The sequence below is a fragment of the Cervus elaphus genome, chromosome 5 (assembly GCF_910594005.1).
Source record: "Cervus elaphus chromosome 5, mCerEla1.1, whole genome shotgun sequence".
NCBI classification, from domain to species: domain Eukaryota; kingdom Metazoa; phylum Chordata; class Mammalia; order Artiodactyla; family Cervidae; genus Cervus; species Cervus elaphus.
The window spans coordinates 93205369-93223911 of NC_057819.1; the positions used below are offsets into that span (position 1 = coordinate 93205369).

At 57.6% G+C, this 18543-nt stretch overlaps 1 protein-coding gene across 16 annotated transcripts in view; it reads right to left on the reverse strand.

The window, feature by feature from the left end:
- The window catches only part of MYO18A (myosin XVIIIA), a 102053-nt gene that overhangs the window by 9797 nt on the left and 73713 nt on the right, over positions 1 to 18543 (reverse strand). For 12 of the 16 annotated variants that reach the window (XM_043903252.1, XM_043903249.1, XM_043903243.1 and 9 more), the window contains 19 exons: positions 15977 to 16105; positions 15117 to 15260; positions 14656 to 14745; positions 14393 to 14512; positions 14081 to 14192; positions 13410 to 13537; positions 12941 to 13095; positions 11077 to 11200; positions 10788 to 10988; positions 10115 to 10225; positions 9230 to 9334; positions 8815 to 8961; positions 8340 to 8453; positions 6524 to 6640; positions 6272 to 6355; positions 5701 to 5838; positions 3499 to 3684; positions 2978 to 3117; positions 2149 to 2193 (listed from right to left, as the gene is read on the reverse strand). In XM_043903252.1, coding sequence (XP_043759187.1) covers positions 2149 to 2193; positions 2978 to 3117; positions 3499 to 3684; positions 5701 to 5838; positions 6272 to 6355; positions 6524 to 6640; positions 8340 to 8453; positions 8815 to 8961; positions 9230 to 9334; positions 10115 to 10225; positions 10788 to 10988; positions 11077 to 11200; positions 12941 to 13095; positions 13410 to 13537; positions 14081 to 14192; positions 14393 to 14512; positions 14656 to 14745; positions 15117 to 15260; positions 15977 to 16105 — 2390 coding nt within the window. The remainder of the gene's footprint in view (positions 1 to 2148; positions 2194 to 2977; positions 3118 to 3498; positions 3685 to 5700; positions 5839 to 6271; positions 6356 to 6523; positions 6641 to 8339; positions 8454 to 8814; positions 8962 to 9229; positions 9335 to 10114; positions 10226 to 10787; positions 10989 to 11076; positions 11201 to 12940; positions 13096 to 13409; positions 13538 to 14080; positions 14193 to 14392; positions 14513 to 14655; positions 14746 to 15116; positions 15261 to 15976; positions 16106 to 18543) is intronic. The other 4 variants (XM_043903250.1, XM_043903254.1, XM_043903253.1 and 1 more) reach the window with 1 other exon arrangement.

Genomic DNA, 18543 nt, shown 5'->3' on the forward strand with positions numbered 1-18543 from the left:
CCTTGATATAAATTTCCTGTCATTTATGTCAACAGGAGCAGCCCCGTTCCTGAATTATGTTCTTGAATAAATAGTCACACAGGCATGTACACACACACACACACACACGCACACATGCACAGAGAAGAAACCACACCACCAGACACTGTTCTGGGGACTGTGAGACAGCAGGACTCGTGGGGAGGGGAATAAAGAGGCGTATTTTATGGGCTTCCGTCAAATACAGAATTATAACAGAGACGAGGCTGGCTGATGCCCCGGGTAAACAGGACTTTAGTGACAACCCTGAAACCGTTAATGCAAGCCCTGTGCCCCGTCTGAGCCCGGCAGATTTACTGTGGTGCACGGGCCCCGTGGAACGCCAATACCTCCTGATTTATACACCCGTGCAAAAAACCTCCTTCTCCAGCTTCAGAGCCTGTAATTTATCACCGCCGTTCATAACCATATTGATTGCCTTTAGAAAGGAGGTGCTGTATGCATCGCAAAATCTATGTCTACATGTTAAAAGCGTTTCTGTATAAATCTCCCTTAATACTGTGCTGTTTACTGCTTTCATTAAGGTTATGGCAATAACAACTGTATCTCTAAGTAAATCGAAACATTATTTTTCGCCCGCCTTAGCACGCACGCTCAATAACTTGGAGCTTGGGCCCAGAGCTGCCGAGGGAAAGACCCACACCACCCCTCTACCATCAGCAGGAACTGGGCTAGGACTGCAGACCCCCGTGTGCCTGCCTGAGTGGTGTGTGTGCATGCGCATGTGTGCGGGAGTTTAGAATGTGATCTGAAATGCGCATTTTATCAGGCCTCGAAGCTCCAACAGCCCAAGGATTGCAGGGCTGGAACACACAGGGGACAGACAGTCACGGGCCCAGAATACGAATTTGCCTCCTTACATTCAGAGCAGCGAATGAGTTGAGAAGCTGGCCTGCCTGCCCTTGCCTTCTCTTTAGTTTCAAGCCTATAGAGGATGTTTGGCTTCTTTTCCTTAAATAATCAGGCCCGTAAACAAACTCCAGGGCCAGGCTGGCTCAGGGGGCAGTTGAAATTTTAAATGGTCGGAATTAAACCTCGCGTCAAATACAATTTATGTCCAGGCTCATGTGCTATTAGTTAACTGGGAGCCGAATCGCAGGGGAACAAACAAACGGAGACAGAACGGCAGGGGATATTAATTGTGTGTGACAACCGGGCTCCAGCGGCCCTCTATCACTGTTACACACTATTACATTTATCATTAGCTCTCACGGAGTCCTTTGCGCTGCCGCCAGCCCATCCTGGCCAGAGGAGGAGGTCTGCCAGCAAGAGAGAGGGGAGGGGTGGAAACCCAAGGCCGCCCTGGAATAACAACCTCCAAAGACCAGCCCTGTTGAATCTGACGGAGGATCACTTCCATCTAATCCTCCTGAAGGCACAAGCATCTGCACCTGCTGTTCGGCTCCCACCCAGAAAGAAGGAAACGGAAAGGGGGTGGGGCTATTGGGCTCCCCTCACCTGACTGACAGCTCCAGCACCAATGCCTGGGGCCTCCTTGCCAGGGGAGCCCACGGTGGGGGGGGGAGGGCGGGGTACAGTAAACACAGCTGGCTGTGTTCCCTCCCCCTGCCACGCCATCATCCACAGCTGCTTGCTTTCCCCCAACAAGTAACTGTTAGATGCCCCTCTCCTTCTACCCCGTCTTCCAAAAGTAGGGGGCAGACCTTTCAAAATGAAACACACCCACTTCTTTCAGGCAGGTCAGGCTCCAAAGGAGCCCACGGATGGGGAGAAATCCAACCCAGATCTTCCCCCAAGAGAAAGAGGCCAGAAAGTGGCTACCCTTGGTTTCTGAAGGAGGTGAGGCCGAAACCCAGGAAGGCAGACCGTGGGGACCACCCACTGAGGCACAGCTCTCATTTCTGATGGAGCCCCCATACTGCCCACCGAGGATGTGGGGGCCAGGAGCCTCCCAGGCGGAGCACCCTCACGGCCTGTCGCCCTGCCTCCCCCAGGAGAGAGTCAGCCCGGTTAGCGTGAGAGACTAGCTCGAGGAGTGGAGGTCACTGTGTGTCCACATGCGACATGCAGCACAGCGGGAGCCCGGGGTTAGGGGTGGTTAGACACCACGCGAGGAGAGGCAGAGAGCGCGTGCGCTCCAGTCCTCACGGTTTATTCTTTCTTTTCTGATACTTTGTCACCATGTCCTGCAAACTGGAAACAGAAAGAAAAGGGTGGGCGAGGGGGCCAAAAGAACACAAAAGTCAACGGGCAAACCAGGGTGGACCCTTCAGCCGAGGACCCACTCCTTCTTCGGCAAGACAAGGCTCTGGCTGGCTGAGACCAGGAGGTGGGACAGTGCTGTACTCAGAGGGAGGTTGCCTAGGGTACCATCTCCCTGCCCCAAAGAAGCAGGCTCCCTGGACAGCCCAGGAGCAGGATGGAGTCCCAGCCTTCACGCGGGATGGGGGCAAATCCCAGGGCAGGGGGGTCTGCCCAGGGCAGCCTTAGGAGCTTCTCCAGGGCCTGACTCACCTCTACTACTGGTCTGCCTGCCTCGTGACTGCCTCCTCAGCCTAAGACCACAAATCTCTCTCCTAAACCTTTCCCCGGGTGGGTTTTATGAGAGAAAATCTCTGGCACGGTAACAAGGCACCACGGCCCTTAAATCTCTGCTCTCCCCAGAGTGGGGCAGGCGCCATCAGAAATGCAGCTAAACGGGGGAATAACTCATCTTGAACAGGCAGAGCTGGAGAGCCAGGTCCTGGGAGGCCCGGGGAGGGGTACGGGGAGGACATGGGGAGGGCATTTCACGCAAGCCCCACCTGTCCAGCCCTCAGCCACCACCAGATGGGGGTCCGTGCTGGGGTTTGGCAGTGAGGGGAGGGTGGGCAGGCAGCTCAGTGGTGGGGAGACCTAGGTCGCAGCTGCTCTACCTGGTCTGGAGGTGGTCACGAGGGCCTCCGAACCAGCTGCAGTTGCCACAGAGGCCCCTCACCTGTTGATGAGGTCCTCATTCTCGTCGCTCTCCATCTCATCCTCAATGGCAGCCTGCAGGTCCCCGATGCGCTTGAACGCTAGTTTCAGATCAGCCTGCAGGCTCTGGTTAGCAGCTTCCAGACTCTCCAGATCCATTTCCTAGGAGGGAGAGGGGACAGTCCAGTCTACAGGAGGGCTGGCGTCTCATCCAGCTGCCCCAGAAAAGGCTGGCTTCACATCTTTCCGGGCCAGCAGCTGCTCTGTGGGTGCTGCAGAGAACCTGCAGAACTTTCTCTGCCCTGGTGTGGCTGGGCTGTGGGGGCCCGGCCTCGCCTGAGGCAGAGACTGGTACCACCCTCAGCCCCTGGCCTGCCCTCAGGCTTCATGGACCGTCTGTCCTCTTGGCACGTTCTCATCCCTCTAGTTCTCTAAACCACGGTTTCTTTGCAGCCCACCTCCACAAGCCCAGGGTGGGGAGGTGTGTGTCTAGCAGCTTCTCGGAGGGCTGCCGGCCTGCGGCCTCGCAGGTGGGGGCATTACCAGCTCATGCTTCTTGCGGCTCGCCTCGGCCTCCTTCCTGGCGAGCTCGCCCATCTCTTCCTTGGTGTCCCGGAGCTGCCGCTGCAGCCTCTTGTTTTGCTCCTTCTCCCGGTTCTCAGCCGCCACGCGCTGATCCCGTTCCTCAGTCAGCTTCTCCATGTTTTCCTTGAGCCGGCTGGCCAGGCTCTGGACAGGGTGGTGGGAAGAGAGATCCATCAGCTGGGCAGAGAGCAGGGTGTGGCAGAGCTCCGGCCTCAGGTGGGCAGGCACTAAAGCCCCGGGGGGTGGCTCCCTGTGCTTTTCTGTATAAGGGGGAGAATAACACCTATTCCCCAGGGGTCTTTTAAGGACCAAATATGGCAAGGGAGGTGACAGCACATTGGGAAGATGAAAGGTGCTACATCATTATCACCACCATCACCTAGGTCGGAAGAGGGCTCTGTCTAGAGTCCACACTGACACCATGTGTGGGGCCTCCACAGGCAGCAGGGCTTCCCCCAGAGACCCTAACCCCAGAAGCTCTAAAAGCGAGAACCTGTGCTCAGAGGCAAATGACTTTACGGAGAATTCTGGATTAGGAAGAGACTAAACAGTCATCACGTGCCGAACACAAAGCCATCCCTCTAAACCTGATGAATCTCTCTTTCCCCAGAAACTTGAACACATTTCCTCTCCAAGGCCATAGGATGCCAAGCAGAAAACAACCTGGAGATGGGGGCAGTGTGAGGGAAGCACCCTGCCTCTGATCCTAATCTTGGACCGGTCATGGGGGCTCCGCTCTCAGCCCCTAGCCTCTATGTCTTGAAAATAATTAGAGTGCTAGGCTACATCTTTAAGGGCCATAGGTGTTTAACATTCTGTGCATCTAAACCACAATACTGCCTGTCTGAGCTGAAGGCAAAATGAGAGACAGAGCTGAGGAAAGGGACTGGGACCCTCGAGGAAAGGAGGCAAGTGCTGCAATCTGTTCTGCGTCCACCAGCCCACCGGCCTCCTCTGCCCTGTAATAGCTTTGGGGCCTGAGGCAACCTACTTAACCCTTTCTCTGTGTACACTGTGGACCAGAATATTACCAAGGCAGAGCACGGACTATTATTAAGCCTCCTCTAATTCTCTCTAGCTCTCTGGAGAACTGTGACCTTGTCTTAGGAGGTTCAGCCATGTTTTCTTCCTAGGTCAAGGGTACTAATGCTCTCTGAGGCCCATTGCCAGCCCTATGGTCACCTGGTTCCATCCCCATCCTCTTTCCTGCTCCACTGACTCAGGTGGAAGGGGGAAGGAGGCAGGGATGCTCAGCACCCACACCATGAACACACTTCTCATGGAGGCCAGTCAGTGCTCAGATGATGTTTACATGCTCGAGATGGAGGAAAGGAAATAGGGAGAGAGGCTGTAAACCCAGAGAGATCATTTTGCCGGCCTCTTTCTTCCTACCTGCTCTGCTGGAAAGAAAGGTGCTGGAGCATGCGGGCTTCGGGAGAGTGGAACCGAAAGGATTAAATGTGGAGGATGGAGATTATAGTTAGGAGGCAGGAGGGATGGAAGGAGAAGATGGGGGTGAACAGAAAAAGGAGAAGGGTTAGAGGGAAGAGAATGAAAAGTAGAGGGAGAGGACAAAAGGGATGGGGAGAAAGGAAGAAATAGCTCAGGATAAGGAAGGGAATGAGATTGGGGAGAAAACAGACTCAGAGGGAGAGGGAAAAAAAATGGGGCAAAAATGGAGGAAAATGAAGAGGGAAGGAGAAAAGCAGAGACAGCAGGCGTGGGGAAAATTGATGGAAAACGGGAATAAGAAAGGGAAAGAGAAAGAGCAAGCGGTGAGATGAGAGGACAGACTCCAGCCCTTGAAGAAGTGGCGCCATCCGCTGCATATTTATGACCCTGCCGGAGAGCAGAGAGGGGACCGACGGGGGGAGCGCACGGTGGAGGAAAATATGAAGACGAAAAGCTAAGCTGCTGTGGTCCCTTGGCAGAAAGCACGCACGGAAACAGAATGTAAAGCAGGCAGGCTCCGCGGTGCCCAGAGAGCAGGCCGGGCGGGCGGGGGAGAAGACACCCGCCCTGTCAGCTGGCCTGGCAGCTTGGTAGGGGCCTCGGAGGAGCGGCCTCAGGCCTGCCTGGCCCTGCTGAGCATGCGTGGCTCCAGCCGGGGCCACTCAGCCCTTCCCCACTGCGGAAGGGATGGGGGAAGTGTGTGCCCACCTCCAGCCGCTTCACTTGGGTCCTTTCAAACTCCAGGCGTGTCTCCAGCTCCCGGATCTTAGCTTCCTGCCTGCTCACCAGGGACTTGTCCACCATGGACTGCTCCAGGAACTCCACTTGGCTCTGGAGGGCTTGTAGCTGGGGGGCGGGGGGCAGGAAAGGAAGAAAGAACTGAGCCTGGTAAGGGAAGGGGCAGGCTCTGTACCCCCTTCCCTGCCGGCAGGATCACCATGGTGACCAGAAGCTGGGGGAGGGAGGGATGCACAGAGAGCTGGAAGGATGGGTCCCTGAGACAGGGGCAGCCCCCACCTGACCCCATGCTGGCAAAGATTTTGCCCTTTGGAGAGAAAGGAGAGAACTAAGGACCAGAGAGGGAATAGAAATGCAAAATGAGGCGGTTGAAGCCAAAAACATCTGCTATGGTGACATGGCTCCAAGCCGAGGCCTTTGCACTCACTGATGCTGACTGATGGCAGAAAGAAGCGCGTGTGAACCTGTGAGCTTGGGAGCTGGTCCCCACGAACAGGGACCCTGGCACCCTCTTTCTACCAAGGGAAATCCTGGTCCCCACCTTCTCCTGCAGCTCTTGCTTCTCTTTGTTGGCTTCTTCTAGCTGAGCTTGGAGATCATTCATCTGAGCCAGGTCCCGGGAGGCCTGGAAAAGGAGAGAGTGCCGAAGCAGGACTTCCCATGAGCACCAAATTCCAGCCGCTCTGCCCCACTCGGAGGGCCCGGGCACACAGGCACTGTGACGGGGACCTACAAGGAGGACCAGGGGACGGTGCCCGTGCAGGGGGTGGCGGGGCACTCCTGGGCGGGGTACCTGAGCCACGGCTGCCTTGTGCTTCTTCATCAGCTCGTTCATGTCCTCCTGATCCTCCTCCAGCCGGTTCTGGATCTCATTCTTCTCACGCTGAAGGCGGCTCAGCTGCTCCTCCAGCTGGACAGAGGCAAAGACAGACGGAGAGCATCAGGCCTGGCGTGACTGAGGGCCCTGGGTTGGAAGACTGAACCTCCCTTTGCCACCACCAGTGGGAGGAGCTAATGATGGGGCCAGGCGGACCCGTGGGAGAGGGTGCCAGGACCAGTGATGTTCAGGGAGCTGCCTGTCCTGCCCTGCTCTGGGCCTGGGAGCTGAGTGGAAGGACTGTCTTTGCAGCTTAGGCAGTGTGTGTGTGTGTGTGTGTGTGTGTGTGTGTGTGTGTGTGTGTGTGTGTGTGTGTGTGTGTGTGTGTGTGTGTGTGTGTGTGTGTGTGTGTGTGTGTGTGTGTGTGTGTGTGTGCTAAATCACTTCAGTCGTGTCCAACTCTTTGCAAGTCTGTGGACTGTAGTCCATCAGGCTCCTCTGTCCATGGGATTCTCCAGGCAAGAATGCTGGAGCAGGCTGCCATGCCCTCCTCTGGGGGATATTCCCAACCTAGGGATGGAACCCATGTCTCTCATATCTCCAGGATTAGCAGGCAGGTTCTTTACCAATAGCGCCACCTGGGAAGCCCAGCTCAAGCAAACCCTGGGCTAAATGACAGCTGCTTCCCCACAGCTCTTTGGAGGCTAATGAGAAGGCAGAAAAGGTCTACGCAGAACCAAACAATGACCCATCGTCCAACACTAGCAGCTAGGCCTTAACCTCTGCGCACACTGCCCTCTCCAGGCCCCAGGGAAGGACCCCTCAAATCTGTGAGGCTCTCCTGGCCTGGACTCTTGTTCCCCGCCTGGGACTGCCTGCTCCCCGCCCATCCAGTCCCCACGGCCAGTCCACTCCTGTAGGGAGGTGAAGAGACAGCCAACAGCAGCTTCAGGAAATGAATGAATCTATTAGCCAGTAATTCCAAACCAAAATGACTGCGTTGGCTCCTTCTCTGCCCCCATCCATCTTGTTACCGGGCTGCGGGGAGCTGGGGATGCCTCCGCCAAGAAATTTATTAACTTGGATTTAAATAAAATGGTAATTTTATAACAGCCTTTTTTAACACAATTAAGGAATTTGAATTACTCACCTGAAAACTGCTGAGGAGCACAAATGTCACAGGGATAAATCAAGCCCAGGAGACTGGCATCTCTCTGCAGCTGGGAGACTAGCTGGGGGGCTGGGGAGCCCAGAGCCAAGCCCAGCCTCCTCCCCTGCCCCGTTCCCTGCCTGAGGAGGTATACCAGTGGCCGCATCCCAGTAATGAGCTCTCGGCCGATGGATGGGCCGTGGGAGAGGTGGGGAATTAAAAGGGAGGCATTAAATAAGCGCTCTAATTAGCTGCCGCTTGGGCTTGTCAGTGGGGCTGGCCGGGGGCAGGGGAGGGAAACGGAGTCATCCCGTCCTCTTATCGGTGCTTCTGCTAATCTCTAGGTACCTGTTTACATCCCTCAGCCACATTAGCTGCTTTATTTATGGTGTTAGGGCCTGTGGCCAAGCTCCCACAGGCAGGTGGTTAAATAGGGAGATGGGCCCTCGCTGGCTTCTTCTTCCATCTTGCCGCCCCCTCCCAGGCCTCTAAGTGGGGAGAGGCAGAGGAGTGGAGGCCTATTCTCCCTGCAGAAAGTCCTGGGCTGGGGAAGGAGCCTTGGTTGGGGTAAAAGGAGCCACTGTCATGGCTCCATCGTCCCTCAGCCCCCCGAGTCTGGCCCTGCACACCCTGTGTCCTTACCGCTGTCTTGGCCTTGGCGATGTCGTCGATCTGCAAGTGCAGGTCTTCGATCTCCACCTCCATCGCTTTCCGCGCTTTCACGGCCGCTGCACAAGTGAACTCTGACTCCTCCAACTGAACATAGAGCCAACCCCCGCCCCCGCCCCAGGGAGAGATGTCAGCCACTCCCCGGGGAAAGGAAGGCTGTGCAGGGGGCTCCTGGGGGAGAGGGAACCCCGGCGCTCTCCTCCTCCTCTGTTCGCTTCAGACCCCAGGGCTGTGATGTGTTATGAGTGCACTGAGGTCTCTGCCTATGATGGGGTGGCAGGTGCGGGGCCATCCTCACCACCCTGGGCTTGACAGTCATGCCTGCAGCACACACTGACCCTCAGGAGTCCAGCTTCTCCCCACTTCCCTGTCACCTTCCTTCCCAAGGACTCAAGAACCACTGGCAGGGGCAAGGAGAGGGAACTGATGACGTTCTGTCTGCGGATACCTGGTTCTTCAGCTGGGCGATCTCTCTCTTGCTGGGTGCGTTGTTCTTCAGGTGATCCAGCATGATCTGGGCGTCTGCCAGCAGGGCCTTGGTGCGCTTCAGGTCTTTTCGGAGCCGTTTCTCTGACTCGAAGTCCCGCTGGTTCACCTGGGTAGACACCAGGAGCTGGGGCTCTGGGCTCTGCCATGGGGCCTCCTCTTGTCTTGCCCGAGCCCCCTCCTCTCCCTGCCCTCACTCTGAGATGCCTTAATGAGCAATGACAGTGGCAGTGCTGGGATTATACCGGCTGAAGTGAGAAAGCCCGGTGTGCCCTGGGTGGTGATCACCCTCCTGCAGGTGATGGCAGGGCCCTACGGATCTCCCAGCACCCTCCTGCTCCCGGCTTTCCCCGCCGTAGCCAGCGGTCTCTGCTCACCTGGTCGCTGAGTGTGGCCAGCTTGCTCTCCAGCTCCCGCTTCTCCCGCAGCACCTTCTGCTTGTCCTCGTACTCTTCCTCAAGCTGTACTTCCATTTGCTTTAACTGCAAACAGGGGCCCATGGGTCCCTTCAGAGTCAGGTGCCAGGCAGCCCCTTCCCTGCTGGACCCCCCTGCGCCCCTGGGAGAAGAGTGAGGCAGGGGCTGAGGATGGATGACCTGGAGGGGCAGACCCTGAACTCAAAGTTCCCAGTGTTTCAGAGCTGCCTGGGAGGAAGGGGAGGGATGGCAGGCCACGAGCAGCGGCACAGGCCCAGGTGGAAGCCCTTGTTCCAGAGCCTTTCTGCCTGCAGCTTGGCACAGAAAGCGAGGGGTGTTAGCTCCCCAAGGGCCTGGGCCTCTCTACGGACCCTCAGAGCAGCACACATCCTGGCCAACGCCAGGATCCCAAGCAGAGCTTCCCAGTCCTGAATAGCAATGGAATATCGTGAAGGACGGGGAAGCCTGGTGTGCTGCAGTCCATGGGGTCGCAAAGAGTCAGACACAACTGAGCGACTGAATGACAACAGAGATAAAGAAAACAGAAAAGTGTTTACTTTAGATTTGTTTTTTAACTGAAATATAGTTAATCTGCAATGTTGGGCCAATCTCTGCTGTACGGCAAAGTGATTTTGTTATATACATACAGACATTCTTTTTAAAAAAATGTCCCTCTCCATTATGATTTATCACAGGATATTGAATATAGCTCCCTGCACTATATGGTAAGATCTCAGTGTTTACTCATCCTATATATAATAGTTTACATCTAAAAAAGTTCTTACTGTAACGCATGGATGGGGGAAGCAGTGTTTCTACCGGACGGGTCAGAGCCAACTGGTTTACCTTCTTCTGACACGACTGCCGGGCCTCCTCCACCTCCTCATCCCGACTCTCCATCTCCTTGGAATGGGTCTGCCTCATCCGCTCCATCTCCATCTCGAGTCGCAGCTTGGCCTGCAGGTGGGTGGGAGTAAGGGCTGGGTTTCTTCCCCAGCAGTACCCCGGCCCCTCCCCACCGCACCTCGATCGGCCGCTCTCCCCGGGCTCGGGAGCAGGGAACATCTCTGCCAGCAGTTCCCTGTGCTCCCACCTTGCTCTGGTGGCAGCTGGCTTCTCCAGAGAAACTGAACTCCTTTACTAGAGGCCTGGCACAGGCCCAGGGAAGGCTGCTGGGCGTGGGGGCAACCCTGCCGCTTTTCCACTTGGCCTCCGGGCTCTAGCTGCCTGGACTGACGCGGTGGCTCAGTGGCAGGCTGGGCGGGCTCACGGCCTTCCAGCTGCCCTGCCTCCTGAGCCCCTCACCAGTGGAGCTCAATTAAGATCTGTTCTCGTGGAAAGTGCCGTGAAAACGCTTAATTATCTTCACACTGTGGCTGGCACAGATCAGATGCCCCCTCAGTACTTTGTGAATAAGAGAAGTGACTACGGATTGGATTCGGGATCTTGTCCTCCTCTGGCCCACACCCCGGGGCTGCAGAGAGGACGGTGCTGCCTCCCTTGGCCCAGCCCTTAGCACCTGCTCCAGCATCTGGATGGTCCCCGCCTGCTCGTCCAGCTCCTCCTCCTGATCCTTGACCTTGGCCTCCAGGTCTCGGAGCTGCTTCTTGACCTTGGCCAGAGAGGCTTCATCCTTGGACTCTTGGGAAGAAATGTCCTGGAGCTCGGCCTCCAGTGACACAACCTTCTGGGTGAATCCTGCGATGTCCATGTCTTTTTCCTGGACAGAAGGAGAAGATGAGGCTGGTCCTGGGTGGGCCTGAGCCTGGAGCGGGGGGAAGGTGCGGATGGCGGGCAGCCCCACGCACCTCCATTTGCTGCTTCAAGCTAAAGGCCTCGGCGAGGAGCATGTCCTTCTCCCGCTGTAGTTTCTCCCGCTGCAGCTTCTCTCGCTGAGCCTCCTCGTGTGCCTGTGAGAGTTCGCTGTCGAACCTGCCAGGGAGCGTGGCCATGGCGGCTCCATCAGATAAAGGAAGAGTCCGGGCCTCCAGCACCCGGAGGCTGCCAGGAAGCGGTGCCACAGACCCGGACAGGGTGCAAGACGGGAGGGCTCATGCTGCCTGAACTTGGGGCCCGCGCAGAGAGGTTACAGGTCAAGCCACCAGGGCCCTGCTGAGCAACCTGGTCTGGGATTGAGGGGTGGGGGAGCATTTCATCGAGAGGGCCTAAGAGGGACCCACAGACTGCTTCCAGGGAAGAAGTGGACAGACTCTCCTCTGGCGTTAGGTCTCAGCCTTTTTTCCTTCAACAGATCAAAGAATAGGAAGAGGGACCAGGGTGAAGGCAGAAGGGGTGTCAGAAGGGGTGGAAATGAACATCCTGCCTCATCTCACTCACTTTCTACAGCTCTAGACAGAGCAACTGGCTGCTGCCCCACCTCTGGGCCCCAGCTTCTACCCAGGCCTACCTGTCCCAGCAGCACCCCATCACCCGAGGACACCCCACCCTGGGCTGGAGGCCCCATCCCCCTGTGCCCAGTTAGCAGCATGCTTCAAGGGGGAGCATGGGCCATGGCTGGGGTCGGGGGCTCCTCCTTTGTTCCTCCACTTCCCAGCCTTCCATCTTCTGCCCAGTGACTCCAAACAAGGAGCAAATTGCTGAAATTCCTCTTAACACCTTCCTGGAATAGCTAATTGGGTTCCTGTCCCTGTTGAAAACTGACGAGCTCACTCCCATCCCAACCCCACGTCAAGAAAAAAAAAAGTAAGAAAACTCCAGGCCTGCTGAAACTTAATAAGTTGCCCAGCGGGGAGTGCAGCAAGATAGTAACTAGGTCGAGCTGGCACTGTCATGGGGTGCTCCGAGGGGGGCCCCTAAGGGTGCCTGCCTCTAGGTAAAAGGGAGGGTGCGGGTACAGATAAGAACCAGGAGAGCAGAGAGTCAGAGAGCTGGGAGGGAGGAATATAAGGCTTTCCTAGTGCCCCTCAAAACTTGGCAATGAGCCCAGGAGGCTGAGGGTAACCCCAGGTCCCTGGAGGGACCCAGCCTTGCCCTCCTCACCCCCAGGGCTGTGGGGCTGTCCCTTCACAAAAGCAACCGGTGCCTCTGCTGAGAACCCAATCTCTGCAGAGGGGAACTGGGTGCCCACCCCACTCCCTGGAGCATCCTGCTGTTCCCAGAATGTGGGGGTGCCTCCCTGTTCCTAATAAAGGCGTCCCACTCCCATCCCGGCCTGGGAAATTAATTTAGATTGGCTTTTCTCCTGTGAGGGCTGTCCCCCGCACCCTGCCACTTCGGGTCATTATCATAATGAGATGGAAGTGGCAGGTAGTTTAATGACATTAGCCAGGAGTCTGTATTTGTGTAGCTGAGGCAACAGGGGCGGGGGTGGGGCACGGGAATGGGGAGCCGGGTGTTGGGGGGTGCAAGGGGCAGGACCTCCCTGGAGTGGTTCCTGCATGGGTCCTGGGTGATGCCCATCCTTCCAGATCCCAGGCTGGGTAACAGCACATACTCAGGGGTGGGGGAGGCAACATCTAAGAGCAGAGCCCAGAGAAGGCTGTCAGGAACACGCGCCTCGGAGGTCAGAAGTCAGACCCTGACTCCGATTCCAGGGCGAGGGACCAGGCAGGTGAAGCCCCTGCAAATTCAGGCCCTCTCGCCTCTCCTCCCTGGAGGGAGGCAGGGAGCTGCTCAAGGAGGTCCTCTAATCCCGGCCAGGGGCCCACCCACCTCCGCTGCTTCTTCTCCAGCTCGTGGTTGCGGACCTGCTGGCCCTCCAGGTGCAGCCTGGTGTCCTGAAGCTCGGCCGTCAGCCGCTGGCACTTCTTCTTGAGCTGCTGCAGGGTCCGCTGGCTCTCATCACTATCTGCCTGCAGGTCCCCGAGCTAGTGGGTGAGATGGGGGTGCAGGGTCAGCGGCCATCGAGAGGCCTGGAGGTGCTGGTGGAGGAGGTGAGGAGAGGGCGGTGCGTGAAGGAGAGGGAGGTCTGGGGACCAAGGATGAAGTCAGGGTTGTCCGGGGAATCTAAGACACTCTGACAACAGTCTGCCCTTGGTCGTCCCTCACATCCAATGTCAGCACTTCCCTAGTGCTCCCAGGGCCTGCCTGGCTCACCGGCCATTCCCCACGCCAACACGTGGTGCCAAGCCCCTCCCCGCCCCTCCCAGGCACGGGCCTCCACTCCCTGCACCAGCCTCACCCGCCTCTCCAGCTGCCTCTTGCTCTGCTGCTCCACCTCCAGCTTGTCCTCAAACTCCTGCTGGAGCCGTTTCTTGGTGAAGTCCACCTCCCGCACGGCTCGCTCATACTTCAGACGCCACTCGCCGCCTGTGAAGTGGGGGCAGACAGGGGATGAATGAGATGCTGAGAGTCCCCGAGAAAGGGTGGAGGGGGACGAAGGCTGGGAGAGCAGGTGGAGTCAGCCAGAGGGACTCAGAAAGGTCCCTGGATTGGTGACTTCCTTCCAAGGCAGAAGGAACCACTAGCCAGCCTAGAGAGAGTGACATGGCCACATGTGCTGTCTTCTCCCAAGGACCGCCAGAACGTGGTCCTCAAACATTTTCATTATCATGGTTGCTGTGGTGGTTTAGTAGCTATGTCATGTCTGACTCATGCGACCCCATGGACTGTGGCCTGCCAGGCTCCTCTGTCCATGGGATTCTCCAGGCAAGAATATTGGAGTGGGTTGCCATTGTTACCTCCCTCCATGATAATCCCCTGCACTTATTGGCACCTCTACTTTCTCATCAATTTATTTCACGCAGCCTTATAACAGCTCTACAGACAGGAGACAAGGGGTGTGGTTATCCAGGGCTGGGCCTCAGAACTCGCCACTCAGGCCACTGCCGAGTCCTCCGGCCTCTGACCCACCTGTGTCACCATCAGCCACTTCCCCGTTGATCTCAGCTGCCCGGATGAGACGGGCCTCCATCACCTCCATTTCCATCACCTCCATTTTCTTCTTCAGTGCATCGTACTGGGTCTGCAAAGAGGCGGTTATGTGCTATGCTGCCCCACCCCCTCACTCAGTACCGCCCACGCCCCTGAACCACACAGACCACAGTCACAAGCTTACCCAGGGCAGACAGGGGTGCTGGGCTGGTGGCAAAGATGCCACCTGTCCTAGGGGGAGTGGACAGGCACTAGCGTGTATGGCAGCTGCTAGCTTGGCCCTGCCCTCACCTGCAGCTCCTTCATCTCCTTCTCAGCCCGGAGCCTCTCTGCGGTCTCTGCGTCCAGCAGCTGGGAGGCGGACTCTCCTGTGTTACGTTCATCCGTCAGCTCCGATGTCAGCTCTGAGATCTGGGGTTGGGGGAGGGAGTCACCACCCGTTGAACCGACTGCCTCACTCAGCTGGAACACTGGTGGTGGTGGGGGGGGCCCTCCTGGGCTAGGCACCCTGCAGAGAGGGTCGGTCTGTCTGGTGCCGGGAATCACTCACTCACCCGGGTCTCCAGCCGGTCACTGCTAAGCCGCAGCTCGTTCCGCTCCTTCTCCACTTTCTCTAGCTTGCTCTTCAGCTGCTGGATCTCCTCCTAGGGCGCGGGAAGGAGGGCAAAGTGAGCCAGAGCCCCTGGGAGACGCTGGGGTGGGATCTGCACCCCTGGGGTGAACCAAGCTGGTGAAGCTCAGGCCGAGACATGAGGGAACTGGAAGCCACCGCCTGCCTGGGGCTCCCTCCCTAGACCTTTTCCCATGGGCTGTGGACGCCTGAGGTTTTATCCTAAGAGGATACCCGGGGGCTCAGCCAGCACCCTAGAGGGACGCCTTCTGTTTGCTGTGCATGGCTCAAGGACACCCGCTCTGTGGACTAAACAAAGGAGCACTGGGGAGCCAAGGACAAGTTGGCAAAACTCTGGCCCACGTGGATGAAGTTCAGCCCTCCCCTCCCCGGGCCGTTCCGTACGTCTTTGTTCCGGATCTGCTCTTCCGACAGCTGGACCTCGATGAGGGGTCTCACGGTGGTGAAGAGCTTCCACCAGGGCCAGTCCTTCACCCCTTTGTTCTTCTTGATGTTCTTCTGCACGCAGCGAATGGCCAGGTCCTGGATCTAAGTTGGGGTGGGAGTGGCGCGCAGCAGGCTGTCAGTCCCAAGTCCAGCCAGGATGGTCCCCGCCACCAGCCCCAGCCTCTGGGGCTGCCCCTCTGGCCACCAGACCCACCCCGAGTCAAACACTCCCTGGGCCACCCCTTGCCCCCAGCCTCCCTCCGACCCTCGGAGAGTGGGCGGCAGAGAGCGCGGCCCCGGGAGCACCGCGCTGGGCACTAACCGATCCGCCGTCATTAGGAATAATTTCGTCTGCTTTATTTGCTGCCTGATTATTTCCAGCACGCCGGCCTAGATGTGCTATAAAACCTAATCTTGCTGAAACACAAGAGGCGGCGGTGCTGGCTGTTTTATGGACTTGCTAATAAGAAAAGGAGTCGCTGACACAGCTCCTTAATCTTCATGGAGCAGCCTGCGATCCCTAGCCCACCTTTGCCTGGGCCCTGCTCCCCACCACCCAGCCTCGGACCAGGCCACACGATCTCATCACCAGGCACATGAGCACTCTTGCTGGCACAGGGGGGCTGCCCATCCCCTGCCCTGGCCCAGAGTGCCCCTGGGAGGTCCTGCCTCTTCTCCCCCAGATAAAGATAACTCACAACCCCATGACCGGCCTCTTGCCTCACGGGAATGCCCCTCCCAGTCCCACCCCTACCCCCGGAGCTCAGCTCTGCCCAGATAGGCTGGGGAAGGGGATCAGGCTGTCCCTGGAGCAGCACCTTCTTCTTCTTGAAGTGCTGGCGGGCCAGGTAGCCCCTGCAGGCCGCTTGGAACAGGGTTAGGTTCCGGCTGGTTTGTTCATCTCGCTGCTCCTCCAACCGTGCCAAGGTGCCCGCCCGGAAAAACACCTGTGGAGACACGGGCCAGGTGAAGGTGGGGAAGGAGAGAGGTGGGGGGCAGCTGGGCGGAGAAATGAGCAGCTGGCACAGAAAACCAGTGGACCCAGGGCGTGGCCTTTGGCCTGGGGAGAGCCTAAAACCCTCCTGTCTAAGGCGGAGGAGGGCTGGCGGCTGGGGAGGCCTGGGAGGGAGGAGTAATGTGGGAAAGAGAGGAAGGAGACGGAGGCCAGAGAGAAGTCATCTTGGACAAGAAGGACGCGCCGTGGATGCCCCACAACACCTCTGGTGGCTTTGTCCCCAGGGCCACCCACGCCCCTGTGCCCACGGCCACCACAGGCCCAACCACAGGCTCCAGCCGCCTGGGATCAAGGAACGGTGTACGTGAGGAAGAGGGAAAAGAGCAGGCAGTGGGGTGCAGAGAAGGGGGAGGGTGGGGAGGGGGCCCCTTCTCGGCACCCTCCCCACTCACTTTCATTTCAGACCGTCTCCTCTTTCATGTGCCAACACCCACCCCCACGCCCACGTTTCACCTCGTGAAAAAACCGGTGGGGTGGGCAGGGGTTGGCCCTGGCGAGGGACCTGTCATACAGGTTTGGGGGCAGGAGGGCAGATGTGAGAGGAACCAGCTGGGCGCCCCTACACCTGGCCTTTCCTCTCACTCTTCTCTGCCCTGAGCTGGGCCTGGGTAAAATTCTCTGTGCTAAGAGAAGAAGAAGAGGGGGAAATGGTCAGGTGAAAAAAACAGGACTCTGGTATCCTCAGAGAGGACAAAGGCCGTGGAAGTACAGGCCATCACCACCGTGCCCAGAAGACAGAATATTTGCTTTCGAAGGGCACAGAGAAGACGTGAACTCCATAGGAAACAGCACCGATAGGTATGGCGTCCCCAGGCTTCCCTCCAAGGAAGGAGCGGGGAGACGACCGCACTTTCTGCTGGGAACGTTTTGCCTCCTGGCAGGAACTGAGTCCCGTGGGGCTGGCCTGGGAGAAAGCCGCTCAGTCCTCTACACACATGGGGCTGAGCGCCGGGCATCTCCCGTGGGTCTCAGCCCTCCCTGAGCCTCCGTGTCCCACAGTGCGGGAGCCTGAGATTCCACAGTGGCTGGGGAAGACCCAGGTCCCTAGAGGGAGAAGGCCAACGTGCTAGTGGTCAGCGCGCAGCTGTCTGAGCAGGCAGCAGCAGCAGCGAGGTGCCAGGGAGGGGGGTGGAGAATGGCCCAGAAACACTTGGAGACGAGAAAGGTTGGTGTAGAGTCGAGAGCAGTGAGCCTCTCTTAACAGCTGTCCATTTACGCAGTTGAGTCTCTTTGGGTATTAGGCGAAATCTCAGGGCCATCTCCTCCCCCAGACATACCCACCCATTCATATTTTACAAACAAAGTCAGGGAGGCTCTCAGACCCCCAAACTTCCTTGCCTGAGCTCCACTCCCAGCCACCTGTGGGCTCAGATGGAGACCCCATTTCCTCTGAAACAATGTGACAAACACACAGTGGATCCTTGTTCACCACCACAGCCTGTGTGCGTGCGTGCTAAGTCGCTCAGCCGTCTCCAACTCTTTGCGACCCCATGGACTGTACCCGCCAGGCTCCTCTGTCCATGGGATTCTCCAGGCAAGAATACTGGAGTGGGTTGCCATGCCCTCCTCCAGGGGATCTTCCTGACCCAGGGATCTAACCTGGATCTCCTGTGGCTCCTGCACTGCAGGGGGATCTTTCACGGCTGAGCCACTAGGGAAGCCCAACTGCAGCCTAGAAACCCGGAAATTTCTCTTTCAAACCAGATGTCAGCAAACATCTGACTTTGCCCCTAATTCTGCTCTGAGGGTGAATGGGCTGTGGGGCTCACCGGCTTCAGCAGGCGCCTGGGACGATGCCGAGAGACAGAGACGGCAGCTGGGAAGAGGACCAGCCTGGACAGGCCCTCTTCTACCCAAGACATGCCTTGGAGACGGTGCCATCCCCCCAAGGCTAGCCAGCAGCTCAGCCTGCCAGAGGGACGGGACCCCACCCAGAGAAAGACCAAGAGGCTGCAGTGAAAAAAACCTGACTTCAGGCTTCCCAGGGAAGAAGAGCTTACAGAGAGGTGGGGAGGAGGAGAGGAAGGAGCCAGACACAGCAGAGAACAAAATCAGAGAGACAACACGGAAGAGGGCGGGCCCACAGGAGGCAGAGAGAACCAGCAAAGAAGCAGGAAATAGCAGAGCCCAAAACCAAGGAACACAGACCAGCAGGGACAGCCAGGACCCAGAGAAAAAGGAAAAACCAGGGACAGCAGAGCCAAAGACAGGAGGACAGGAAAGGGATTCCCAGCGAAAGAGGGAAGGAGGGAGGGGGCGGTAGGAATCAAAACCATGACTCAGAACACAGAACAGGGAGAACAGAGCCGAGAAGCAGAGCGCGAGCCTTTTCTGCAAGCATCCCCTTCCACCTCATTCTCCCCATGAGTT